Source organism: Gigantopelta aegis, chromosome 13 (assembly GCF_016097555.1).
Source record: "Gigantopelta aegis isolate Gae_Host chromosome 13, Gae_host_genome, whole genome shotgun sequence".
NCBI lineage: Eukaryota > Metazoa > Mollusca > Gastropoda > Neomphalida > Peltospiridae > Gigantopelta > Gigantopelta aegis.
Genome location: NC_054711.1, coordinates 8,519,859 through 8,546,140, shown reverse-complemented (window position 1 = coordinate 8,546,140; position 26,282 = coordinate 8,519,859). Strand labels below are relative to the sequence as shown.

The 26,282-nt window shown below is 37.6% G+C and overlaps 1 protein-coding gene across 5 annotated transcripts in view; it reads left to right on the top strand.

The window, feature by feature from the left end:
- Window positions 1–26,282, top strand: part of LOC121387389 — a 133,768-nt gene that overhangs the window by 84,902 nt on the left and 22,584 nt on the right. For 3 of the 5 annotated variants that reach the window (XM_041518491.1, XM_041518488.1, XM_041518487.1), the window contains exons 15-21: window positions 2,075–2,164; window positions 9,353–9,522; window positions 11,449–11,537; window positions 12,596–12,616; window positions 17,607–17,771; window positions 18,528–18,694; window positions 26,057–26,224. In XM_041518491.1, the coding sequence (XP_041374425.1) occupies window positions 2,075–2,164; window positions 9,353–9,522; window positions 11,449–11,537; window positions 12,596–12,616; window positions 17,607–17,771; window positions 18,528–18,694; window positions 26,057–26,224 (870 nt within the window). The remainder of the gene's footprint in view (window positions 1–2,074; window positions 2,165–9,352; window positions 9,523–11,448; window positions 11,538–12,595; window positions 12,617–17,606; window positions 17,772–18,527; window positions 18,695–26,056; window positions 26,225–26,282) is intronic. The other 2 variants (XM_041518490.1, XM_041518492.1) reach the window with 2 other exon arrangements.

Here is a 26,282-nt window from a genome sequence, read left to right as displayed (position 1 = left end):
CGTCACAGAATGGCCAGACGTCACTGGTGCACGCTTCATCTGCAGTGGCAAAGTGTTCAGTGGGGTCGAGTGATGTTCACTGATGAGTCCAGGTTTAGTCTCCAGTTCAACGACGGTCGGGTTCGTGTCTACATACATCCTGGGGAGCGCTTCGCTGATGTTAACGTTAGACAACGTCACCGGTTCGGTGGTGGCAGCGTCATGGTGTGGGGTGGCATCTCTATCCACCACAGGACCCCCCTCTATGTGGTGGATGGCAATCTGAATGGAATCCGCTATCTGAATGAGATTATCTGGCCGTTGGTTCTCCCAGGCCTTCAGCAGATTGGCGGCGGGGCAGTTCTGCAGGATGACAATGCCAGACCCCACCGCGCCAGGGTGGTAACAGACTTTCTCAGACAACAAGGTATCGCCAGGATGGATTGGCCAGCATATTCGCCTGACTTGGCCCCAATAGAGCACGCCTGGGACGAATTAGGCAGGAGAGTTCGGGATAACCATGCCCCTCCGGCCAACCTTCATGATCTGGGTCAACTTCTTATGGCAGAGTGGCAGGCCATTCCCCAAGAGTTCTTCAGACGTCTGATCAACATCATGAGGCAACGATGTGTCGAGTTTATTCGCGCCAGGGGTGGATTCACACACTATTAAACGAATGTTCTAATGTGTAAAATCCATGTTTGACAACCTTCAACTTTGACAGCATGTCATGTGACTTTCTTGTATACAGTGACGTTTATTTGTGTTTTTTTGTAAATATGGAACAATAAATAAAAAATTTGGTGTAGTTTACATCATCAATCTAATACACTCTGAAACTTATTTGGTTATAAATTTTTGACCCTTAAATTCTTTTGAGTAGTATATAATTTTATTAGTTATTTTTACCAGCCTCAGTGGTGTTGTGATTAGGCCATTGGACATAAGGCTGGTTGGTACTGGGTTTGCAGCCTGGTACCGACTCCCACCCAGCGCGAGTTTTAACAACTAACCCACTATCCTGGACAGACAGCCCAGATAGCTGAGATGTGTTCCAAGAACAGCATGCTTGAACCTTATTTAGATATAAGCACGGAAATAAGTTCAAATGAAATGAAATTTAAAAAGAAAATTTAATGGTAACTTTAGTTTTTTCTGTTTTGCTTATACAGTCGGTACAAAATGGTCATGTTAAGGGAAATAACTCAAATTAATATATTACTATAATTTTAATAATGTTCTCTTTCTGTAAGGGAGATCAGTCTAATACACTTAGATAATTTTCCTAATGTCATCTTCTTTTTTTCTCGTGCAGTCAGTACAAAACTGTTACGGTAAGGAGATAACTCAAATTAATATACTAGTATAATTTTATTAATGCCATCTTAATGTAGCAGGTTTTCTCTGAAGACTAAGAATTACCCAATTGTTTGAAGAATTATGTAAATGTTTGACAGCCAGTTTAATGTGCTCTAGTGGTGTTTAGAATTTATGTGCTCTAGTAATGTTTAGAATTAAGACTGTGTCAGAATTACCAAATGTTAGACCTCCAGTAGATGGTGATTAATTAGTCCGTGTTCTCTAGTGATGGTGGTGTTACACAAAACAAACTCGTAACTTTTAAACCCTGATAATGGGAATGAATGAATGTTTTAATGACACCCCAGCACCAAAAATATATCGGCTATTGGGTGTCACATGCTAATGTGTGTCATTATGGTTAATAACTAAAGATTGACAGGATTTAGCACAGTCATTTGAGTGCTTGTGTCACAGGATCAAACCACCTCGATGGATCCATTAAACTGATTGGGTTTTTGGATCCATAAAACTGATTGTGTTTTTTCTTGTTCCAACCAGTGCACCACAACTGGTCAAAGGCTGTGGTATGTACTTTCCTGTGTTTGGGAAAGTGCATATTAAAGATCCCTTGCTGCAGTAGGAAAAAAAATCCTCTGATGACTACGAGTCAGAATTACCAAATGTTTGACATCCAATAGACGATAATTAATTAATCAATGTGCTCTAGTGGTGTTATTAAACAAAACAAACATGTTTTTTAATATCTAAAGGATATTTGTGTTATATTTTACAGATGAGTCTTTTTCTCCCATGAACCAGTCGACAGATCGTATTTCAGAAACATCGTCAGGGTCGGAACATTCAGAAGTCATATCTGCTCCAGGTATGCTGTTGTTTAAAACATTTTAAAGAAATTTTCGGACTTGAAAGATTTCTGGATTTGTCTGGAATTCCAGATTTTTAATTGTCTTTACAGTGTTTCCAGGTTTTTGCACTGTTTATTAAAAACTTTCTATATTCTCCATCCACTAACTTAACAAATGGTTTCGGTTAATACTTTGCATACATTCGGAATGGGGGCCTCCATTTTAGACCTTTGTACAGTCTTAACCCGTATCCTGCCGTTGACGTGTATACACGTCAAGCGTCATCACAATGACGTCACTTTGCATTGTTTTCATTTAAAAATCGTTTTTTAAATTAATTGTTGACATTTTTGTCAAAAACAAAGTAAGAAAATGTCAATAAATAGTCTTAGAATGTCATATCCAAATATTTGCTGAATTGCTGTTGTACATCTTATGTTTTTTTAAAAACAAAAATGACCTGTCAAATGGCGCGTGCTATTGTTTGTTATTATTTCTTGTTTTTTTGGTAGCGGTTTCTTTTATGTCTACAAAGTTGTCATAATATACTATTATATATGAACTACATTATGACAGTTGCATTAAATTAGAAAAAGTATCACTTTTAATGCCTAAAAAAGGTACAAATACAATCAAATAATTGTAATCCGACGGCATAAACAGTCGTCGAAAAGCGCCATTTCCCTGTTTCTATTTATAAACAACAGGTCATCTGACAGCACATTTCCCGCCATACAATTTGACAGCAGTAGTACACATTACTTGCATGTGCGGCTAACTGTTTTCATTAATAATTACAATGTGGTTACTTATACTACAGCAGACGATATTCTAACTAGCTATGTTTACTTGAACAGTTACGTCGACTATATGATCGAATACGCATATGTGCTCGGTGTTCGTCGTCGTTTTGTTGTGTGTTGTTTTTCTGCCTGTTTTTCCTTTTCAACATTCACATTAGTATTAATCACTACTGAGTGGATATATATTTGTTCTCATTTTTAAAAAATGAATTACAAACGATAGGTTACGAATATTTGTCGAAGTAGTCTGCAGAATACCGTGACCTACATTATTTTCAATAACCAATCACAAAACATTCTCGTTGCGTGTCACACATAATTATGTGGTGCCACCGGTTTTTTGTTTTTATTACTGTACCAGTCGCGGATCCAAGGATTTGGTGTGTGGGGAGGGGGGGGGGGGTGCCATGCATGGCTTTTTATGAATAAGCGTATATAAGCAGTGAATGTTTTGTAATAATGTTGTATGGTGGATGACAATCTTTTAAAAATCAGGCATGTATGCTGGGATTGTAGGTAGGGGTGTCTGGAGAGCGAAGTTTATAGGGGATTTCTGTAATTCTCCGCCGGAATATGTATTGATTTTTTTTTTTAAATCTGCTCGAGCAGGGACCGGAAAGGGAGGGGGGGGGGGGGGGTCAACCCATTCCCTGCACACATATCTGCAAATGTTATAAAGATAAATTAATCATCATGAGGTAAATTGTAGTCGTGTTGCACTGTTGGATCTATTGTATTTTGATAAATTTATTAGTACCAAAATCTAAAATTTGGGCGAATACGACAGAGACATTCGGGCAAATTGAGCTGGCCTGAAACCTTTTCATCATGTACTAGTAGCCACAATACTAGTTGTAATTAAATCCATGTAAAATTGTGTAGGGCTTCGTTTGAAACCCTATATTATATATAGCTGGTTGGCAGTAACGCTAAAACTAATAAATGTTTTTTAGTTGGTGGTATTTTCGTTTAATTCGGGCACAAATTAGCCTGCCCTTCTCCCTCTCCCACCCCTACAAAACAAAACGGGATCCCGTACGCTTATGATTAGTACATCAGGCCTGTATGGTACCAATTGGTGTGTATGCGTCGGGGGTATACATACCCTTACCGCGAGGTCCAATTTTTTTTCCATGCAACAGTTATCGACCGTTTTTTAGAACATCGACACGGTCCTTTTTCGTGTTACGCAACACCCCCAAAAAAATCGTGCGGTAACTATATGGACCTATATAAAATGTGAAAATTACAATAGGATAATGGTTTGCAATAGATTCAGAGTAAGTAATCACGTTTTTTATTTTAAAAATACGGTGATAACTACATTTTTTAAAATAACAATTAAAAAGAAAAACATTCCATGTACTTTAGCAGGGCGGACACTGTTGTGTAAGCAACGACCCGAAACATTGTTTTTGTCTTAAAAATCGTTAAACAAATTATTTAATGCAATTAAAATGTTGTATTCAGGATGTAATAATCACAAATCATAAAACGATCCTATATTGTTGATAAAAATATCAAAGAAAAATCGCAAAAACTTCGAAGTGTAGTTGACCTATATTATCGACACTTGACCCAGATACAATACTTCGCGGGACCAACTGCCAATGATTTCTTCTTCTTTTACTCCGTCAATAAACATGTCAGAAGAAGTTGCACAAATATAAATTCATGATTCCAATAATAATGTTTTAAACATTTACTTATGTGACATCTCAAGTGACCTATTGCGGTAGGGAGCACATTTTCTATGTCTGCTTGGACTATTGTGCGTCACGCATAAACGTTTCACATTTTTGACTTCTTAATTTTTTTTTAATCAGTTCCAACTATATTTTGTGCCACACATAAACACATTCTGACCTCCCTCTCCAAGGGCCTAAGCGACAGGGCCCAAAATTAAAATTTTTTTTAAATGAAGCGGCATAGGCCTAAGCGTACGGGCTCTCATTTTTGTTGGGCATGCAGGCACATTTCTGAATCTAGATAACAACAATTATTATTCATATTAGCTTTACTGCCAAACAGCAGGGTCTCAGCTAACGGGTAGAGGCAATGGTGTGTGTGTGTGTGTGTTTTATTTTTTATTTAACGACACCACTAGAGCACACTTATTAATCATTGGCTATTGGATGTCAAACATTTGGTAATTTTGACATACTAGTAGTCTTAGAGAGAAAACCCCCAACATTATTCCATTAGTAGCAAGGCATCTTTTATATACACCATCCCAAAGACAGGATAGTACATACCACAGCCTTTGATATACCAGTCATGGAGCACTGGCTGGAACGAGAAATAGCCCAGTGAGCTCACCGATGGAAATCAATCCTAAACCAGCTGCCCTTTACCACTGGGCTGCATCCCGCCCCTGGTGTGGGAGGAATGCATTGGGGGGGGGGGGGGGAGGAATAATATAAAAATAGTTTATTGATACTATGTTTTAAGTATGTAACCTTCCTGAAATGACCACAAAATGGTGTCTTGCACCGTCCATGCTCATTGGTTCATTGTTTAAATCCTAGTTACAGCCATGAACAGCTATATAGGGTTGCAAATGAATCACTACATATTTTTACATGGATTACAACTAATGTTGTGTCAGAGTAAAATGATGGAAATACATGGTGAAAAGGTTTTAGGCCAGCTCATTTGCCCGAAATGCTATACCTGGATAGTATTCAAATAATATATAAAGGCAAATAGATGACCAGTGTATATAACTTGTGAATGTCCCCTAGGTGGGGATGGAGATCACAATAGTTATATAGAAATTGCATATTTGTGACCCATTTCCTTGTGAATTTGGTCATTCTACCCCTCTCCTAAAGGTGGGGCACAAATAGGGGAAATTAAGCCAATTATCGTGTCCAGGAATACCATACAAATATCAATTTTGCGAATTTCGTTAATGTTGTGGCCCCTGCCCCTGCCCCCCCCCCCCCCCCCCCCCCAGGTAGGAGACAAATTCATTAAACCATCTATCATAGAGACAAATGCATTTAAACTATTATGTTTTCAGAAATACTAGACCATTTCCAACCAAATTTACTTGGTAGTTGCTCTCACCCATGGAAAACCCAAAACCATGAATTTGGTCCTTTTAATCCCCCTAGGAAAATGGGTGCTCCGCACTCCATATGTTTGGTAGTTGTGGTCAGAAATTTACTCAGGTGACCGTTTAGATCTATTTTGTATCATGCATAAGTGTTCAACACTGGATACACATTATGTATACGGTACATATTGAATTTTAATTAGGGCTCACATGTTGATGTTTGTTTCTTTGGGTTTAAAACATTTTTTAGATGAATGGACATTTTTTTTTTTTTTTTACAATTGTGACCGTGTGAAGCACTATGGCAAGTATCTTGTGTCACAATAAATTACGGAAATGCATAAAATCCTTTTTACTATTTCTATTATTCTAATATCAGTGTCCAGGGTTTCTGCCAGAGGGTATGAAGGGTAAAATTATGTACCCTAAAATCTTGGGAATTAATGGATACGTTTTAATAATTTTTAGAATGATTATAGTAAGATAGCTGCTGCTTAAAGTGTGTACATGAAATACAGTGTCCAATTTAAAAAGATTCCAAACCCCATAGCCACCTAGTTGCGGCAGTTATGATGTGGAGTTTTCAAGTACCCTCAAATTATTGATTATTAATGACAGGAAGTGAAAGGGCATATACCTTTTTAAAAATCTTGTGTCATTTGACAAAGATATATAAAGTGTCTGGGTAATGTTGGACACAATGTCCACAAGTTACAAAAATGCGTTGATGGTAGTATGTGCATTTGACCCTATTATTCAAAAATAAAATTGGCTGTCTACTTAATTCTTTTTCTAAATCGAGTAGTATGGTTAATAGATCACACCATAGACTTAAATAAAAAGCAAAATATTAATTTTAAATTAAAGTTTTCATAATTATTAATAAAAAATGGTATATTGAAAGTTGCAGCTGTTGCCATGGTAACATAAATAATATAACTGACTATAAAATGTTAGTGTTATGTAGGTGGATATTCTTAGTATATATGTGTATAATTTCATGCTGAAATGTCAACTGATTTTAATAATATTACCAGAAATGTATAATAGTTAATGTTGGAAATTATGTTCATAATTTACAAAAAATGCGTTGATAGCCGAATGCGCATCTGAGCCTATTTTTCAGACAAACTGCGGTTGTCGACTTAATTATTTCTTTACATCAAGCAGTATGGTTAATAAATCACAGCATAGACTTAAATTAAAAAAAAAGACAAAGTTTTTAATTAAAGTTTTCATAATTATTAATGAAAATATGGTATATTGAAATTTGCAGGTGTTGCCATGGTAACATAAATAATATAACTGACTATAAAATGTTAGCGTTATGTAGGTGGATATTCTTAGTATATATGTGTGTAATTTCCTGCTGAAATGTCAACTGATTTTAATAATATTCCAGAAATGTATAATAGTTAATGTTGGAAATTATGTTCATAATTTACAAAAATGTGTTGATAGCCGATTGTGCATCTTACCCTATTTTTCAGACAAACCGCGGTTGTCGACTTAATTTTTTCTTTACATCAAGCAGTATGGTTAATAAATCACAGCATAGACTTAAATTTAAAAAAAAAAAAAGTTTTTAATTAAAGTTTTCATAATTATTAATGAAAATATGGTATATTGAAATTTGCAGCTGTTGCCATGGTAACATAAATAATATAACTGACTATAAAATGTTAGCGTTATGTAGGTGGATATTCTTAGTATATATGTGTGTAATTTCATGCTGAAATATCAACTGATTTTAATAATATTCCAGAAATGTATAATAGTTAATGTTGGAAATTATGTTCATAATTTACAAAAATGTGTTGATAGCCGAATGTGCATCTGACCCTATTTTTCAGACAAACCGCGGTTGTCGACTTAATTTTTTCTTTACATCAAGCAGTATGGTTAATAAATCACAGCATAGACTTAAATTTAAAAAAAAAAAAAAGTTTTTAATTAAAGTTTTCATAATTATTAATGAAAATATGGTATATTGAAATTTGCAGCTGTTGCCATGGTAACATAAATAATATAACTGACTATAAAAAAATGTTAGCGTTACGTAGATGGATGTTCTTAGTATATGTGTGTAATTTCATGCTGAAATGTCAACTGATTTTAATAATATTACTAAAAATGTATAATAATTAATGTTGGACATTATCTTCATAATTTACAAAAAAGCGTTGATGACAGTATGTGCATTGCACCCTATTATTCTGAAAAAAATAGCAGTCTGCTTAATTTTTTCTTTAAATCAATCACTGCTTAATAAATCACAGCATACACTTAAATTAAAAGAAAAATAGTAGTGTTTTATTCATGTTTTCTTAATTATTAATGAAAAAATTGTATATTGAAATTTGCAGCTGTTGCCATGGTAACATAAATAAAATAACCATCTACAAAATGCTATCATTACGTAGGTGGATCATTATGGTATATATGGGTGTAATTTCATGTTAAAATGCCCATGGATTTTAATAAAATTACTAGAAATGTAGAACAGGTGAAAATTCTTTAAATTTAGCAAAAAGAATGCGGCAGGATAAGGGTTAACTGAATCACAGGGCCAATCTTGGTACCTGTTCGACAGTATTAAAATTTCAGGATTTTTTTTCATAGACCACTTTCATGTCTGATTTCTGTAAAATAAATGTTTATTTATCATACAATACTATATAATATTCAGTAACATTAATGTCAACTCAATACATTTAAAAATAATTTGAACTCAATACTTATAATTTTGTTCTGGATGCAGTTACCTAGTTTAGAGGTTGTACCCGACATGGATATGTTTTGAGATTATGATTCGAACTCCTTCGGTGAACCCATTCTCTGATTGGGTTTTTTCCTGTCGCAATCAGTTCCCCATGAATGGTATATAAAAGGCTATGGTATATACTGTCCTGTTTATGGAAAAGTGTGTATAAAAGATCCCTTGCTGCTAATCGAACTCGTTTCCTCTGACTGTGTCAAAATGACCCAGCATTTGACATCCAGTAACTTATGATTAATTAATCAATGATCTCTAGTGGTATTGTTGAACAAAACAAACTTTCATAGCCTAAGAGAGTGTTATGAATTAGGCCCTTGGGGCCCCTGTTCCACTAAGTGAAGCGATCTTAGCGCTAACATCACTGTAAGTATATACGGTAGTTATGTACTTAGGTGATCGCTTCGTGGAATGGGGCCCAAGGGCCTAATTCATAAAACTCTCTTAGGTTGTCTTACATCATTCTTGCAAGTCTTTTTTTTGCATTGCACTGTGAAATCACAGTTTTGAGAGTTTATTGAATTAGGCTCCATTAGTGTTGACCTCTATTGTCATTATTCTGCAGATATTATTCACGACATTGATGAGAGCAAGGTGTCTCGGGTGAGCAATGACCAGGAAGAAGAGTTCGGATCGGTTCCCACGACGACGCTTCTAGACACATCCGTCAACAAGATGAGAGCTCAGCTAGCGAGCAACATCGGGTCACGCCGACCTCCATCAAAACGCAGCAAGGTCAGACACTTCTTGTCACAATCACATATCTCATATGCAAGATTCATAAATAGTTTATACCACTAGTTTTTGTAAAGGGGTTTCTATGGTTGATGGTAGAATATACACCACTGAGGCCAGTGCCTGCTACCAGCCTCGAGTCCAGTGGCATAACCACTGCACCACTGAGGCCGGTGCCTGCTACCAGCCTCTTAGTCCAAGGGTGTAACCACTGCACCACTGAGGCCGGTGCCTGCTACCAGCCTCGAGTCCAGTGACGTAACCACTGCACCACTGAGGCCGGTGCCTGCTACCAGCCTCGAGTCCAGTGACGTAACCACTGCACCACTGAGGCCGGTGCCTGCTACCAGCCTCGAGTCCAATGGCGTAACCACTGCACCACTGAGGCCGGTGCCTGCTACCAGCCTCGAGTCCAATGGCGTAACCACTGCACCACTGAGGCCGGTGCCTGCTACCAGCCTCGAGTCCAATGGCGTAACCACTGCACCACTGAGGCCGGTGCCTGCTACCAGCCTCGAGTCCAATGGCGTAACCACTGCACCACTAAGGTCCGTGCCTGCTACCAGCCTCGAGTCCAGTGACGTAACCACTGCACCACTGAGGCCCGTGCCTGCTACCAGCCTCGAGTCCAGTGACGTAACCACTGCACCACTGAGGCCGGTGCCTGCTACCAGCCTCTTAGTCCAAGGGCGTAACCACTGCACCACTGAGGCCCGTGCCTGCTACCAGCCTCGAGTCCAGTGGCGTAACCACTGCACCACTGAGGCCGGTGCCTGCTACCAGCCTCGAGTCCAGTGGCGTAACCACTGCACCACTGAGGCCGGTGCCTGCTACCAGCCTCGAGTCCAGTGACGTAACCACTGCACCACTGAGGCCGGTGCCTGCTACCAGCCTCGAGTCCAGTGACGTAACCACTGCACCACTGAGGCCGGTGCCTGCTACCAGCCTCGAGTCCAGTGGCGTAACCACTGCACCACTGAGGCCGGTGCCTGCTACCAGCCTCGAGTCCAGTGACGTAACCACTGCACCACTGAGACCGGTGCCTGCTACCAGCCTCGAGTCCAGTGGCGTAACCACTGCACCACTGAGGCCCGTGCCTGCTACCAGCCTCGAGTCCAGTGGCGTAACCACTGCACCACTGAGGCCCGTGCCTGCTACCAGCCTCGAGTCCAGTGACGTAACCACTGCACCACTGAGGCCGGTGCCTGCTACCAGCCTCGAGTCCAGTGACGTAACCACTGCACCACTGAGGCCGGTGCCTGCTACCAGCCTCGAGTCCAGTGACGTAACCACTGCACCACTGAGGCCGGTGCCTGCTACCAGCCTCGAGTCCAGTGACGTAACCACTGCACCACTGAGGCCGGTGCCTGCTACCAGCCTCGAGTCCAGTGACGTAACCACTGCACCACTGAGGCCCGTGCCTGCTACCAGCCTCGAGTCCAGCGACGTAACCACTGCACCACTGAGGCCCGTGCCTGCTACCAGCCTCGAGTCCAGCGACGTAACCACTGCACCACTGAGGCCGGTGCCTGCTACCAGCCTCGAGTCCAGCGGCGTAACCACTGCACCACTGAGGCCGGTGCCTGCTACCAGCCTCGAGTCCAGCGACGTAACCACTGCACCACTGAGGCCGGTGCCTGCTACCAGCCTCGAGTCCAGCGGCGTAACCACTGCACCACTGAGGCCGGTGCCTGCTACCAGCCTCGAGTCCAGCGGCGTAACCACTGCACCACTGAGGCCGGTGCCTGCTACCAGCCTCGAGTCCAGCGACGTAACCACTGCACCACTGAGGCCGGTGCCTGCTACCAGCCTCGAGTCCAGTGGCATAACCACTGCACCACTGAGGCCGGTGCCTCGAGTCCAGTGGCTTAAACACTACACTACTGAGCTATTTATATAAAATATATTTTCTTTTTTGTTTTCTAGTCGTCTGAATGTGAAGCTGACACAGGTGACACAGACAGTTTGAAACAGGAAGGGGAAAGTGGCCTTGAAACATGGATCAAACATGACAGGTATGTCACATTCTCATTGGTCAGCAAGCCTCTTGAAAGATGTAACACCTGTTTTCATTGGTTGTTTTGAATTGATGTGTTACTCCCTCCCAATAAAAAATGTCTTTATTCTGTGGTTTTCTAGAATTTTCATACTTCAAACTTGTTTTGATTCCTCTCTTGATATATGATATTACTTATTTGTTTTTCATATGACTAAATTGGTTATGTAGAGGTTGAACTAAATCATGATTTTAATATTGATATTTGGTCATTTGTTTCTTTAGCTGTAGTAAGAATGTGTAGTCTGTTACACTCAATAAACCAGTATCAACGACTGTGTTACCATTAAAAGACCAGTTAGTAACTAGTATACGTCATTTTTAAACATAGGTTTAGTAACTGGGATATTTGACTTTTTAAAGTGAATTTTAATAACGAGTATATTTCACTGTTTAAGTAGATTTTTTAACTAGTATAATTATTTCAGTGTTTAAACTGAAGTTTGATAACTAATATATTCACTGTTTAAGCAAAGGTTAGTAACTAGTATATTTTACCGTTTGAATAGAGGTTTAGTAATTAATACATTTCAGTGTTTAAACAGAGGTTTAGTAACTAGTATTATTTAGTTAAACATAGATTTAGTTAAACATTTAGTAACTGGTATTTTTCACTGTTTAAACTGATATTTAGTAACTAGTGTATTTAACTATTTAAACAGGTTTAATAACTACATGATAGTATGTTTTACTGTGTAACTAGTATGTTGACTTAAACAGAGATTTAGTAACTAGTATGTTGACTTAAACAGAGGTTTAGTAACTAGTATGTTGACTTAAAAAGATGTTTAGTAACTAGTATTTTACTAAACAGATTCAAGAACTAGTATGTTTACTTATACAGAGATTTAGTAACTAGTATGTTGACTTAAAAAGAGGTTTAGTAACTAGTATGTTGACTTAATCTTGAGGTTTAGTAACTAGTATGTTGACTTAATCTTGAGGTTTAGTAACTAGTATGTTGACTTAATCTTGAGGTTTGGTAACTAGTGTGGTGTTTGTTTTCTTGCTTGCTAGACTGCCAGCTTTCATGTTAGTGTAAGTAGAGTGTTGTGCTGTACTCATCTTTGATCCATTTTGCTTTTTCCATTTAGTTTCAGAACAGTTTTTTTAATTATATTTTTTAATTTGTTGTTTTACTTTTTATAATTCAGTTATTTAAAACCTTAACATTTAAATAGCTTAGTGCTTCACTTTTTCGAATATAGCAATAAAATTGTGCTATTAAGAACACGAAAATGTTAAATAAATAACGCTGACTACTGTTCCAAAACTTATCCAGGGTTAATTAGCCAGTTGTGAATTTTGAAAACAGTTGGCAAATTTTATTTTAATTAGGAAAAACAATTTACTATTAAAAATGTTTTTAAATTGGTTTTTGAATTTAAAAAAAAAAAATTAATAGATAATTTGGTGAATCCCCCATTATCAAAATGTATGATTTTATTAAAACAAAGTATGTATAGATAAGAAATTGCAGTCGTCTCATCAGATATAAAATAAAAATTACAGTACCTCCCATCTACCTCAAGTGATATCTACCCCATGTGATATCTACCCCCATGTGATATCTACCCCCATGTGATATCTACCCCAATGTGATATCTACCCCATGTGATATCTACCCCAATGTGATATCTACCCCATGTGATATCTACCCCCATGTGATATCTACCCCAATGTGATATCTACCCCCATGTGATATCTACCCCATATGATATCTGCCCCATGTCATATCTACCCCATGTGTTCAAGTTTAGAACAGTTCTGATTCTGAACTTTTGAATTTAAAGAAAATAAATTTTTAAGCCACATCTGTTTTGAACTTTTCCTATTTTCTAGTTATCATGTTGTCACTGTGCATGTCTTGTAATCAAAGCTTCATTGTACGGTAGTTTATTTTTTCAAAAACATATTTGCACCAAATTTAAAAAAAATATTTATACGCTTCGATTCTTTGTTATTCTATTAGTTTTGCATTAAATTTGTGTGATTTTAACGTGACATTTATCACAGTGGCAATGTAAAGTTTGTTTTGTTTTGTTTTTTGAACATGTTTCTATTTGTTGATGTACACATGTAAAATAATTTCATATTTAAAATAGTGATCATACAAAAAGATAGTAGCACATTTTAATGTAGATAATTAAATCACAGAATCTCGTTTGTGAAATAGTGTTAGAAAATTCTGTTACATGTTTGTTTACAAATATTTTGTGTGGTGGGAAAGTGCTCACCTGATGTGCGGTCGATGTAGGATCGATCCCCGTCAGTGGGCCCTTTTGGGCTATTTCTTGTTCCAGCCAGTGCACCACGACTGGTATATTGAAAGCCGTGGTATGTGCCATCCTGTCTGTGGGATAGTACATATATAAAAGATCCCTTGCTACTAATGGAAAAATGTAGCAGGTTTCCTCTCTAAGACTAATGTCAGAATTACCAAATGTTTGACATCCAATAGCCGATGATTAATAAATAAATGTGCTCTAGTGGTGTCGTTAAACAAAACAAACTTTTAACTGAAGACTACGTGTCAGAATTACCAAATGTTTGACATCTAATAACCAATGATTAATAAATCAATGTGCTCTAGTGGTGTCGTTAAACAAAACAAACTTTTAACTGAAGACTACATGTCAGAATTACCAAATGTTTGACATCCAATAGCCGATGATTAATAAATCAATGTGCTCTAGTGGTGTCGTTAAACAAAACAAACTTTTAACTGAAGACTACATGTCAGAATTACCAAATGTTTGACATCCAATAGCCGATGATTAATAAATCAATGTGCTCTTGTGGTGTCGTTAAACAAAACAAACTTTTAACTGAAGACTACGTGTCAGAATTACCAAATGTTTGACATCCAATAACCAATGATTAATAAATCAATGTGCTCTAGTGGTGTCGTTAAACAAAACAAACTTTTAACTGAAGACTACGTGTCAGAATTACCAAATGTTTGACATCCAATAACCAATGATTAATAAATCAATGTGCTCTAGTGGTGTCGTTAAACAAAACAAACTTAACTGAAGACTACGTGTCAGAATTACCAAATGTTTGACATCCAATAACCAATGATTAATAATCAATGTGCTCTAGTGGTGTCGTTAAACAAAACAAACTTTTAAACAATTTTGTTGGGTTTTTTTTTACTGAATACTGGCATAGACATGTATTGTATTGTGTGGATGATATAAATTTTGAAGACTGATATTAAATTTCTTTTCTCAATATTGACAACTGAAGACAATGTTACCTTGATGACATTTAGAAGTGAAAGATATAAGTATGAAGTTTCCAGTAGTGGCAAGCGTGTGTCAACATTTAGAAGTGAAAGATATAAGTATGAAGTTTCCAGTAGTGGCAAGTGTGTGTGTCAACATTTAGAAGTGAAAGATATAAGTATGAAGTTTCCAGTAGTGGCAAGTGTGTGTCAACATTTAGAAGTGAAAGATATAAATATGAAGTTTCCAGTAGTGGCAAGTGTGTGTGTCAACATTTAGAAGTGAAAGATATAAGTATGAAGTTTCCAGTAGTGGCAAGTATGTGTGTCAACTTTTAGAAGTGAAAGATATAAATATGAAGTTTCCAGTAGTGGCAAGTGTGTGTGTCAACATTTAGAAGTGAAAGATATAAGTATGAAGTTTCCAGTAGTGGCAAGTATGTGTGTCAACTTTTAGAAGTGAAAGATATAAATATGAAGTTTCCAGTAGTGGCAAGTGTGTGTGTCAACTTTTAGAAGTGAAAGATATAAATATGAAGTTTCCAGTAGTGGCAAGTGTGTGTGTCAACTTTTAGAAGTGAAAGATATAAGTATGAAGTTTCCAGTAGTGGCAAGTGTGTGTCAACATTTAGAAGTGAAAGATATAAGTATGAAGTTTCCAGTAGTGGCAAGTGTGTGTGTCAACATTTAGAAGTGAAAGATATAAGTATGAAGTTTCCAGTAGTGGCAAGTGTGTGTCAACATTTAGAAGTGAAAGATATAAGTATGAAGTTTCCAGTAGTGGCAAGTGTGTGTGTCAACTTTTAGAAGTGAAAGATATAAGTATGAAGTTTCCAGTAGTGGCAAGTGTGTGTCAACTTTTAGAAGTGAAAGATATAAGTATGAAGTTTCCAGTAGTGGCAAGTGTGTGTCAACTTTTAGAAGTGAAAGATATAAGTATGAAGTTTCCAGTAGTGGCAAGTGTGTGTCAACATTTAGAAGTGAAAGATATAAGTATGAAGTTTCCAGTAGTGGCAAGTGTGTGTCAACTTTTAGAAGTGAAAGATATAAGTATGAAGTTTCCAGTAGTGGCAAGTGTTTGTCAACTTTTAGAAGTGAAAGATATAAGTATGAAGTTTCCAGTAGTGGCAAGTGTGTGTCAACTTTTAGAAGTGAAAGATATAGATATGAAGTTTCCAGTAGTGACAAGTGTGTGTCAAATTAAAGGTTGTTTTGTTTAACGACACCACCACTAGAGCACATTGATTAATTAATCTTCGACTATTGGATGGTGGACATTTAGTAATTCTGACATAAGGTCATCAGATGAAACCTGCTACATTTTTTTCATTAGCAGCAAGGGATCTTTTATATGCACTTTCCCACAGATGCACTGGTTTGAATGAGAATGTCAGCTTCTGTCTTTGGTATATGTCAAGTTCAGCTCCATTTCTCAAAAACTGTAAGGCTTAGATCAATGAAACCCATGCAAGGAACATTTTATTTTGTAAATTTTGACATGGTAATAAATTGAAAATTGAGAAGTGTCTATTATTTAAATTTGCATAATATAATGAATTTTATGATATTTACGGTTTAATACAGACATTACATACAATGTTGACAATGTTTTTGTTGTGTGATTCCAGTGACAGCACCGTGAATTTTATGATATTTATGGTTTAATACAGACATTACATACGATATTGACAATGTTTGTGGTGTGATTCCAGTGCCAGCACCATGAATTTTATGATATTTATGGTTTAATACAGACATTACATACGATATTTTACAATATTTGTGGTGTGATTCCAGTGAAAGCACTGTAAATTTTATGATATTTATGGTTTAATACAGACATTACATACAATATTGACAATGTTTGTGGTGAGATTCCAATGACAGCACCGTGAATTTTATGATATTTATGGTTTAATACAGACATTACATACAATATTGACAATGTTTGTGGTGTGATTCCAGTGACAGCACTGTGAATTTTATGATATTTATGGTTTAATACAGACATTACATACAATATTGACAATGTTTGTGGTGAGATTCCAATGACAGCACCGTGAATTTTATGATATTTATGGTTTAATACAGACATTACATACAATATTGACAATGTTTTTGTTGTGTGATTCCAGTGACAGCACCGTGAATTTTATGATATTTATGGTTTAATACAGACATTACATACGATATTGACAATGTTTTTGTTGTGTGATTCCAGTGACGGCACCGTGAATTTTATGGTTTAATACAGACATTACATACAATGTTGACAGTGTTTTTGTTGTGTGATTCCAGTGACGGCACCGTGAATTTTATGATATTTATGGTTTAATACAGACATTACATACGATATTGACAATGTTTGTGGTGAGATTCCAGTGACAGCACTGTGAATTTTATGATATTTAGACATTACATACAATGTTGACGATGTTGTGATATTCCAGTGACAGCACAGTAAATGTTGTGATATTTAGACATTACATACAATGTTGACGATGTTGTGATATTCCAGTGACAGCACAGTAAATGTTGTGATATTTAGACATTACATACAATGTTGACGATGTTGTGATATTCCAGTGACAGCACAGTAAATGTTGTGATATTTAGACATTACATACAATGTTGACGATGTTGTGATATTCCATTGACAGCACAGTAAATGTTGTGATATTTAGACATTACATACGATGTTGACGATGATGTTGTTGTGATATTCCAATGACAGCACCGTGAGTTTTATGATATTTAGACATTGCATACGACGTTAACGATGTTGTTATGATCTTCCAGTGACAGCACCGTGCGGAAGAGCGACGCAAAGAAACGCCGAGGTCAGCAGGTGGCCGACGCGCAGCACTCCCCCCGTCTTCCCGCGATGTCCCAGACATCGGCTTCATCGGGCCCATCGTCCGTCGCCGAGAGCGACACTGTGTCAGAACAATCATCACGATCAGTGTAAGTCTATTGTATGTTTTATGTGTTCGATCAGTTTAAATTGTAAAAGTTAACTCTATAATAAAGTTAATATCTATGAGCTATATAGTTTAAATCTGTTTTGTCTAGCTGTACTTTGTGGGGCGGGACGTAGCCCAGTGGTAAAGCACTCGCTTGATGTGCAGTCGGTCTAGGATCGATACCCGTCGATGGGCTTATTGTGCTATTTCTCATTCCAGTCAGTTCCCAACGACTGGTATATCAAAGGCCGTAGTATGTGCTATCCTGTCTCTTAGATGGTGCATATAAAAGACCCTTTACTACGAATTTAAAAATATAGCGGGTTTCCTCTCTAAGACTATATATCTAAATTATCAAATGTTTGACATCCAATAGCCGAGAGACGTAGCCCAGTTGTAAATTACTCACCTGATGCGCAGTCAGTCTAGGATCGATCCCTGTCAGTGGGCCCATTGGGCTGTTTCTCGTTCCAGTCAGTGCACCACAACTGGTATATCAAAGGTTGTGGTATGTGCTGTCCTGTGTATAAAAGATTTCTTGATGCTAATCGGAAAGAGTGGCCCATTGCTTAGCTGAAGCGGGTTTCCTCTCTCAATATCTGTGTGGTCCTTAACCATATGTCTGATGCCATACAACCATAAATAAAATGTGTGGAGTGCATTGTTAAATAAAAGATTTCCTTCCTTCCGTATAACCATAAGTGAAAATGTGCTGAGTGGGTCGTTAAATAAAACATTCCTTTCTTTTCTACCACAGCCATGACAGCCACTCCGATACGTCTTCCTCTGTGTCGCAGACATCGTACGACCCACTCCGACCTCAGTTCAAACACATGGATGGGGAAATTCCCGACTCGACAGCATCATCCGACAGCTCAGGGGCCATAACTCTAGTCTCGGCCAAACCCTCGACAGCAGCTAAAGGTATGTTTCTGAGAGAAGAGCGAAAAGATATGATCCTAAAATTGTAGAGAAAAAGTTGAAGTTCATTAACAGTGGGTGACATTAGCTCTTTGCCTGTTGCTATTCACAAAGACTAAAGAGAACACTTCAGCCTTTTTTTTGTCATTTACAAAAGTATTTAAAATATTTGAAGAATTTTAATTATTACAGTGACACTCCTCTAAACCGGACATGCTTGGGACCAAGCTGAAAAAGGTTAATATAAATTTGATGAATTTGGTCTGCAAATCTATAGACAAATTCAAATTATAATTAGAGAAATGACCTACAAAAGATGAATGGGTTTCAAATTAGCTTTTTGGCAAATTAATAATGGAATGTATTCGCCACATTTTCAAGCTTAATTCGCATTTGGTGATTTGGTGAATGATGTCTAAAACCCCAACATTGATTTCATTGTGGATTGATATAAAGGGATTCCACCGGGCTGAATTACCTTCTAGTTGTGCAGGATGTAGCTCAGTGGTTGAGAGCTTGCCTGATGCGTGGTCGGTCTAGGATCGATCCCTGTCAGTGACCCATTTGGCTATTTCTCATTCAAGCTGGTGCACCATAACTGGTATATCAAAAAACGTAGTATGTACTATCCTATCTTTGGGATGGTGCATATAAAAGATCCATTGCTACTAATGGAGAAATGTAGCGGGTTTTCTCTCCAAGACTATGTAAAAATTACCATATGTTTGACTTCCAGTAGCCGATGATTAATAAATCAATGTGCTCTAGTGGTGTCATTAAACAAAACAAACTTTATTTTAATTTTCTGTTTTTAGTATCCAGAGATTTAAAGAAACTTTCCTCTCCTTTTCTAGTTAGCACTTATTATATAGTCCAACCAGTGCTCTACAACTGGTGTAACAAAGGACATGGTATGTGCTGTCCTGTCTGGGACGGTGCATATAAAAGATCCTTGCTACTAATGAAAAATGTAGCAGATTTCCTCTCTGAAACTATGTCAAAATTGCCAAATGTTTGACATCCAATAGCCGATGATTAATGAATCAATGTGCTCTAATGGTGTCGTTAATGAATAAAACAAAACAAACTTTAATTCAATTTCCTGCTGGTATCGTCCACAGAGTTAAAATACACATTCCTTTCCTTTTCTAGTTAGCACTGATTACACAGTGGGCTGAGATGTCCCTTCGAAATGATCGTCAACTTTTTTTCAACAAAATGTGAATGTTTTTACGAGTGTTATGTTGTGTTTGTCTGCATCTTTTTTGTTAGATGTCAGTTGTTTTACTTAAATGGTTTTCTTTTCAAGTAATTAGTTATAGAATTGAGTACACAATTTATTATTATTACTATTATTATTTAGTTTTTTGGAAATGGTCAGCATCTGTTTTGCAACATAAAAAAGTATGCAATGATACAACAATCTGAGGCAGAATTGATTTATAAAACCTTAGTTCGAAATAATAATATTTGGATTAAAATAACTATCTTCTGTAAAATCAGACAACATCGTTTGCATATGACTTTGGTATTATAAAATACATTATTTTTGCCTTTACCATAGTTTAACACCCAATAGCCGATATATTTTTTGTGCTGGGGTGTCGTTAAACATCTATTTCATTCCATTATATTGGTATTGATATTAATATTGCACAATGCCCTGAAATAGTGCTAATATTGGAGGGATAATTTGACTTAAAAAATGATTTAATCATTGAAATTAAATTCTGTTTTATCCATAGATACATGTATGATTATGCAGTGTCTAATTTAACACATATACTTGTATTTATTCAAATTAATATCTAGTCTTATGTATTGTTTTCAAAACATGCCTTTATATAATAATTAAAAAATGAGAAATATTTACATTGATTGGGAATTTTTTACTCCAAGATTAGGAATAAAAACCGACATAGCTTTTTAAGGAATGGTGGGGAATGGTTCTGATTATCGGAGTCTAGATACATGTTGCTTTATATGTTGCAAAATATTGTTGACTGCGCATGTCAAACATAGATTATTGTTAAAAATAGGTTTCCTTGTGTTGATCATCTGTTATATTTTTTAACACCTAACACTAATATTCAGTATTTCTGCCAGAAAGAAATTTCTGGGTATGGGCTATGGCCCTATGGAATTGAATTAATGCAACCACAGTCACCAGGCGGCATGGGGGGTCTCCCACAGAAAGAAAATGGGTTAAGTTTAGGGTTAGGGTTAGGGTTAAGAAAATCATACATTAATGATAAGAGTAATTAATTTTATCAAAAGGTTAACTTCAAAAAAAAATGTTTTGGGTATGGCACCATACCTGTTTTACCCTCTGGCAGAAATTCTGATATTGTGATCCATCAGTTTTAAATTTACCTCATCCTGATCACAAGTTTGCACATAATTATATGACACATCTTAACCGCTTTTACTTTAATCTGTTTCTAAAATGCAACTAGAGGTCAAATTTATTGACACAATTTAATCCCCCCTCTCCTCCCCCCCCCTCTCCCCTGCAATAAATGCATCACGGGTTAACATAAAAAATGGATTCCTGATGATATATTTTGTAGAATACAGACTTTATATATTTTGTAGAATACAGACTATATATATTTTGTAGAATACAGACTATATATATTTTGTAGAATACAGACTATATATATATATTTTGTAGAATACAGACTATATATATTTTGTAGAATACAGACTATATATATTTTTGGATTGCCAGATTTTGCTCAGATGAATCATATAACTGTTCAGACACCTCCCACCATGCCCGCGACTGCTAGTGCTACATCAACTGTCTTGTTTGTGGGAGAGTTAATATAAAGGCAGGCCTTTGGGAATGATGTATGGAGGGGGGCACAATCTCTTTTTAGGGGGTGGGGGGTCTCAGCCTCTAGTGGGAAGCCGGGGGTGGAGGGTGGGGGTCTCAGCCTCTAGTGGGTAGCCGGGGGGGGAGGGGGGGGGTCTCGGCCTCTAGTGGGAAGCCGGGGGTGGAGGGTGGGGGTCTCTCAGCCTCTAGTGGGAAGCCGGGGGTGGGGGGGGGGGGTCTCAGCCTCTAGTGGGAAGCCGGGGATGGAGGGTGGGGGTCTCAGCCTCTAGTGGGTAGCCGGGGGTGGAGGGTGGGGGTCTCAGCCTCTAGTGGGTAGCCGGGGGTGGAGGGTGGGGGTCTCAGCCTCTAGTGGGAAGCCGGGGGTGGAGGGTGGGGGTCTCAGCCTCTAGTGGGTAGCCGGGGGTGGAGGGTGGGGGTCTCAGCCTCTAGTGGGAAGCCGGGGATGGAGGGTGGGGGTCTCAGCCTCTAGTGGGAAGCCGGGGGTGGAGGGTGGGGGTCTCAGCCTCTAGTGGGTAGCCGGGGGTGGAGGGTGGGGGTCTCAGCCTCTAGTGGGAAGCCGGGGGTGGAGGGTGGGGGGGGGGGGGGGGGGTCTCAGCCTCTAGTGGGAAGCCGGGGGTGGAGGGTGGGGGTCTCAGCCTCTAGTGGGTAGCCGGGGGTGGAGGGTGGGGGTCTCAGCCTCTAGTGGGAAGCCGGGGGTGGAGGGTGGGGGTCTCAGCCTCTAGTGGGAAGCCGGGGGTGGAGGGTGGGGGTCTCAGCCTCTAGTGGGAAGCCGGGGGTGGAGGGTGGGGGTCTCAGCCTCTAGTGGGAAGCCGGGGGTGGAGGGTGGGGGTCTCAGCCTCTAGTGGGAAGCCGGGGGTGGAGGGTGGGGGTCTCAGCCTCTAGTGGGAAGCCGGGGGTGGAGGGTGGGGGTCTCAGCCTCTAGTGGGAAGCCGGGGGTGGAGGGTGGGGGTCTCAGCCTCTAGTGGGAAGCCGGGGGTGGAGGGTGGGGGTCTCAGCCTCTAGTGGGAAGCCGGGGGTGGAGGGTGGGGGTCTCAGCCTCTAGTGGGTAGCCGGGGGTGGAGGGTGGGGGTATCAGCCTCTAGTGGGTAGCCAGGGGTGGAGGGTGGGGGTCTCAGCCTCTAGTGGGAAGCCGGGAGGTGGGGGTTGGGGTGTTCACAAACCATATTTATATCTTTATTTATTAAGAGTAGGACACAAAAGGTAGATTGTCAGTTGAAGATCACTCCACTAAAATGGTGCTTACTGATGGCACCGATGGCAACTGCCATCGTTGAGATATAATTTGCTGTGGATCGGGATACAAATTACAGCCATCGGTAAAACTCCTCAACGACAGCAAAATGAATATATTTGGTGTCACATTTGAAATATGTCTACATGCAACAACATAACTGCAGTCATATTTTTTTTGCTGCAGAAGTGGCAATTGAAAACAAAAAATGCTGTGGACGACAGATTCTTAAGTTCGCCTCCTAATGTTTAACAACCATTGTTGTAGCAACTCTACACTTGTATTGTTTGTTTATTCAGTATGTTATATTTTTTGTTTAAATGTTTTTCATTTTATGTTTTTTGGTATCACATTGCACCTGCTTGCTAACTGTATACATTTAATCCAAATGTTTTCTTGCACTTCTTGTTTAAATACTAAGCTTTTAATTTTAATTCTGTTTTTGCACAGAGCTAACATTTGTTCCTGTTGTTTGCATGCATGGTTAAACCTTGCTTAAACAGCTGCTTGTTTTGTCGCAGGAAGCCATATTTCTCTTCTGCAATGTAGTTTAGTACGAACTGTCCCACATAAAGCAATCAGCTTTTTATAAAGGTCACATTTCTGAGCTAAGTTACCGATCGGAATTTTATGAACCAATTTGTTTCCTCCGTGTATAAGCCGACTCTCTTCTTTTGGAAAGTATTTCTAGGCTTCAAAAGTCAGCTAATACACGGCAATATGTGGTAACCTAATATAATATGCATAAAGGGCAGGATCTAGCTCAGTCAGTAGAGTAATCGCCTGAGGTGCTATGGTTGAAGGATCGAATCTTCTTAGTGGACACATTCTCTGATTTTTTGTTTTTCCTGCCTGTGGAAAAGTGCAAATAAGAAAATATCTTGCTGTTAATGAAAATATGTAGTGGGTTTTCTCTGAAGATAGTGTGTCAGAATTACCACATGTTTGACATCCAATAGCCGGTGATTAACGAATAAATGTGCTCTAGTGGAGTTGTTAAACAATACAAACAGCCACTGACTCACGTTATTAGGCAGTGTAAAATATTTTCAGCTGCTACATTTTTTACTGTTAACTAACACATTGTTTACAACTTATTGTTTATTTTATGAATTTTTAGCAAATGCAGTGTATTTCAAAATGAATTTTGTGCAAAATTAAACGAGTATCATATATACAGTGAAAGAAAGAAAAGTTAAAACAAAACAACAACTTTCAAAACTCAGCTCTAAAATATGATGTGACCTTTGAGCACTGCATTAGTTTTAATTCTAAATTCAGATGGTTTTCTTTTTTTTAAATATTTTTTTTCTGGGGGAGTATGGCCCGACCCCTACGAAAGTTTGTTTGCCACAGTCCAGACACCCCTCTTGCATAATGTCCTTGACTCGTGTCTGATATACTAACCATCTCATGTACTAGGCATTGTCTTATGTACATATAGTTATGTACTGTTTGCTTATTGGGTTTTAAAGGGACAGGTCCTAGTTTTTAAATATTACAGTATATTTTTCACTATTAGAGTCATTTATGATGACTGAAATCAAACACTACTTAGATTTTATTATTTAGATTATCCATTTCCGTACAACCGAAGTGTTCCTGGTCATCCTTGTGTTTCTAATACCACAAAATGCATTTTTCGTATTTTTAAAAACGCATGTTCGTCTGAGAAGTAACTGTTTTTGGAATCGCGCTTTAGTCTATTTTTAAGAGTATCTCAATGTCACAGACTCTTCACTCTGTTGTATCCAAATTTGTTACAGATTTGTAAATTAACCAAACTTAGTGTCCATTTTTATGGGTTGAAACTAGAGTCTAGGTGAAAATTATGCCTTAGTGTTTAAAACTAGGGTCTGTCCTTTAAATCTCTTTATTATTGTGAGTTTTATTTGCTTCATTGCATCGGCTTATACATGTAGCTTCTTATTGTTTGCTTATCGTTTTTTTACCTTGTTTTTATATTTTGAGTTTTATTTGCATCATTGCATTGCATGGTGCAGCATGTTGTTAACATTAATTTACTAATTAAAAAGCAATTAAAGAATGACTTAATTCAATATATATAATAACTGGTTCGTGCATTAAATGTTGTCTTATAGTTACGCATAGTTTCCTTATTGTTTTGTATCTTGTTTTTGTTTTGAATTTATTTGCATCATTGCATTGCATCTTGTCATTATAACAAATTAACAAGTCATTAAAAATGACTAATTTATTCAAGCCATATAAATTAATCAATATTGTTTGCTTATTTAAAAAAAAAAAAATATATTTTTTTTATATTGTGCATTTTATTTGCATCATTACATTGCATCTTGTCAAAACTACTAATTAACAAGCAATTAAAAACGACCAATTCATTCAAGCCATATAAATTAATCGGTATTGTTTGCTTATTGTTTTTATTTTATTTTATATTCTTTTTTTATATTGTGCATTTTATTTGCATCATTGCATTGCATCTTGTCAATAATTACTAATTAACAAGTCATTAAAGAATGACTTATTCATTCAAACCATATAAATTATTCAATATTCTTTGCTTATTGTTTAAAAAAAAAAAAAAAAATTATATTGTGCATTTTATTTGCATCATTGCATTGCATCTTGTCAATAGTTACTAGTTAACAAGCCATTAATTAATGACTAATTCATTCAAACCTTATAAATTATTCAATATTCTTTGCTTATTGTTTTTGTAAAAAAAAAAATTATATTGTGCATTTTATTTGCATCATTGCATTGCATCTTGTCAGTAATTACTAATTAACAAGCCATTAACGAATTACTAATTCATTCAAACCATATAAATTAATCAATATTGTTTACTTATTTATTTTTTTATTTATTTTTTTATATTTTTATATTGTGCATTTTATTTGCATCATTGCATTGCATCTTGTCAGTAATTACTAATTAACAAGCCATTAAAGAATGACTAATTCATTCAAGCCAGATACAATAACCAGTTCAAACATTAGACATTGTTTTCTGTTTAATTGTTGTCTTTATATCTTTGTTTTTATATTGTGAGTTTTATTTGCATCATTGCATCTTGTCAACATTACCGTACTAATTAACAACCATTTAACGCATTATTAATTACTAATTCATTAATACCACTATGTCACCCTTCTGCAAATAAAAAAACAACAACAACAACAACACACCGCTGTTTTCTCGAGAACGTTCATCACCGCAAGTGCACGCACAGAAAACTTCACGCCTCTTATGTTTTTTTAAGTTTGAGTTGTCTCCCTTGAGTTGCTCTCCACTTTGCTTCTTGTCACAGGGTTCGGGCTTCCTAAATTTTCGCTGAAGCCCAAATCGTCCGAGGATTCCGGCGGTGGGATTGTTCTTTTGTCTAGTCGAGCTCTCGGCAGCAAGCAACCCACCGAAAAAGGGGGCATAATTCTGTTATCGAAAAAGCCCATTGACCACGGATATTCTGATTTCGAGGGTAAGTTTGAAGAGAAAAAAAAAACGAGTCGGAAAGGATGTTTGTCGAAAATGGATAA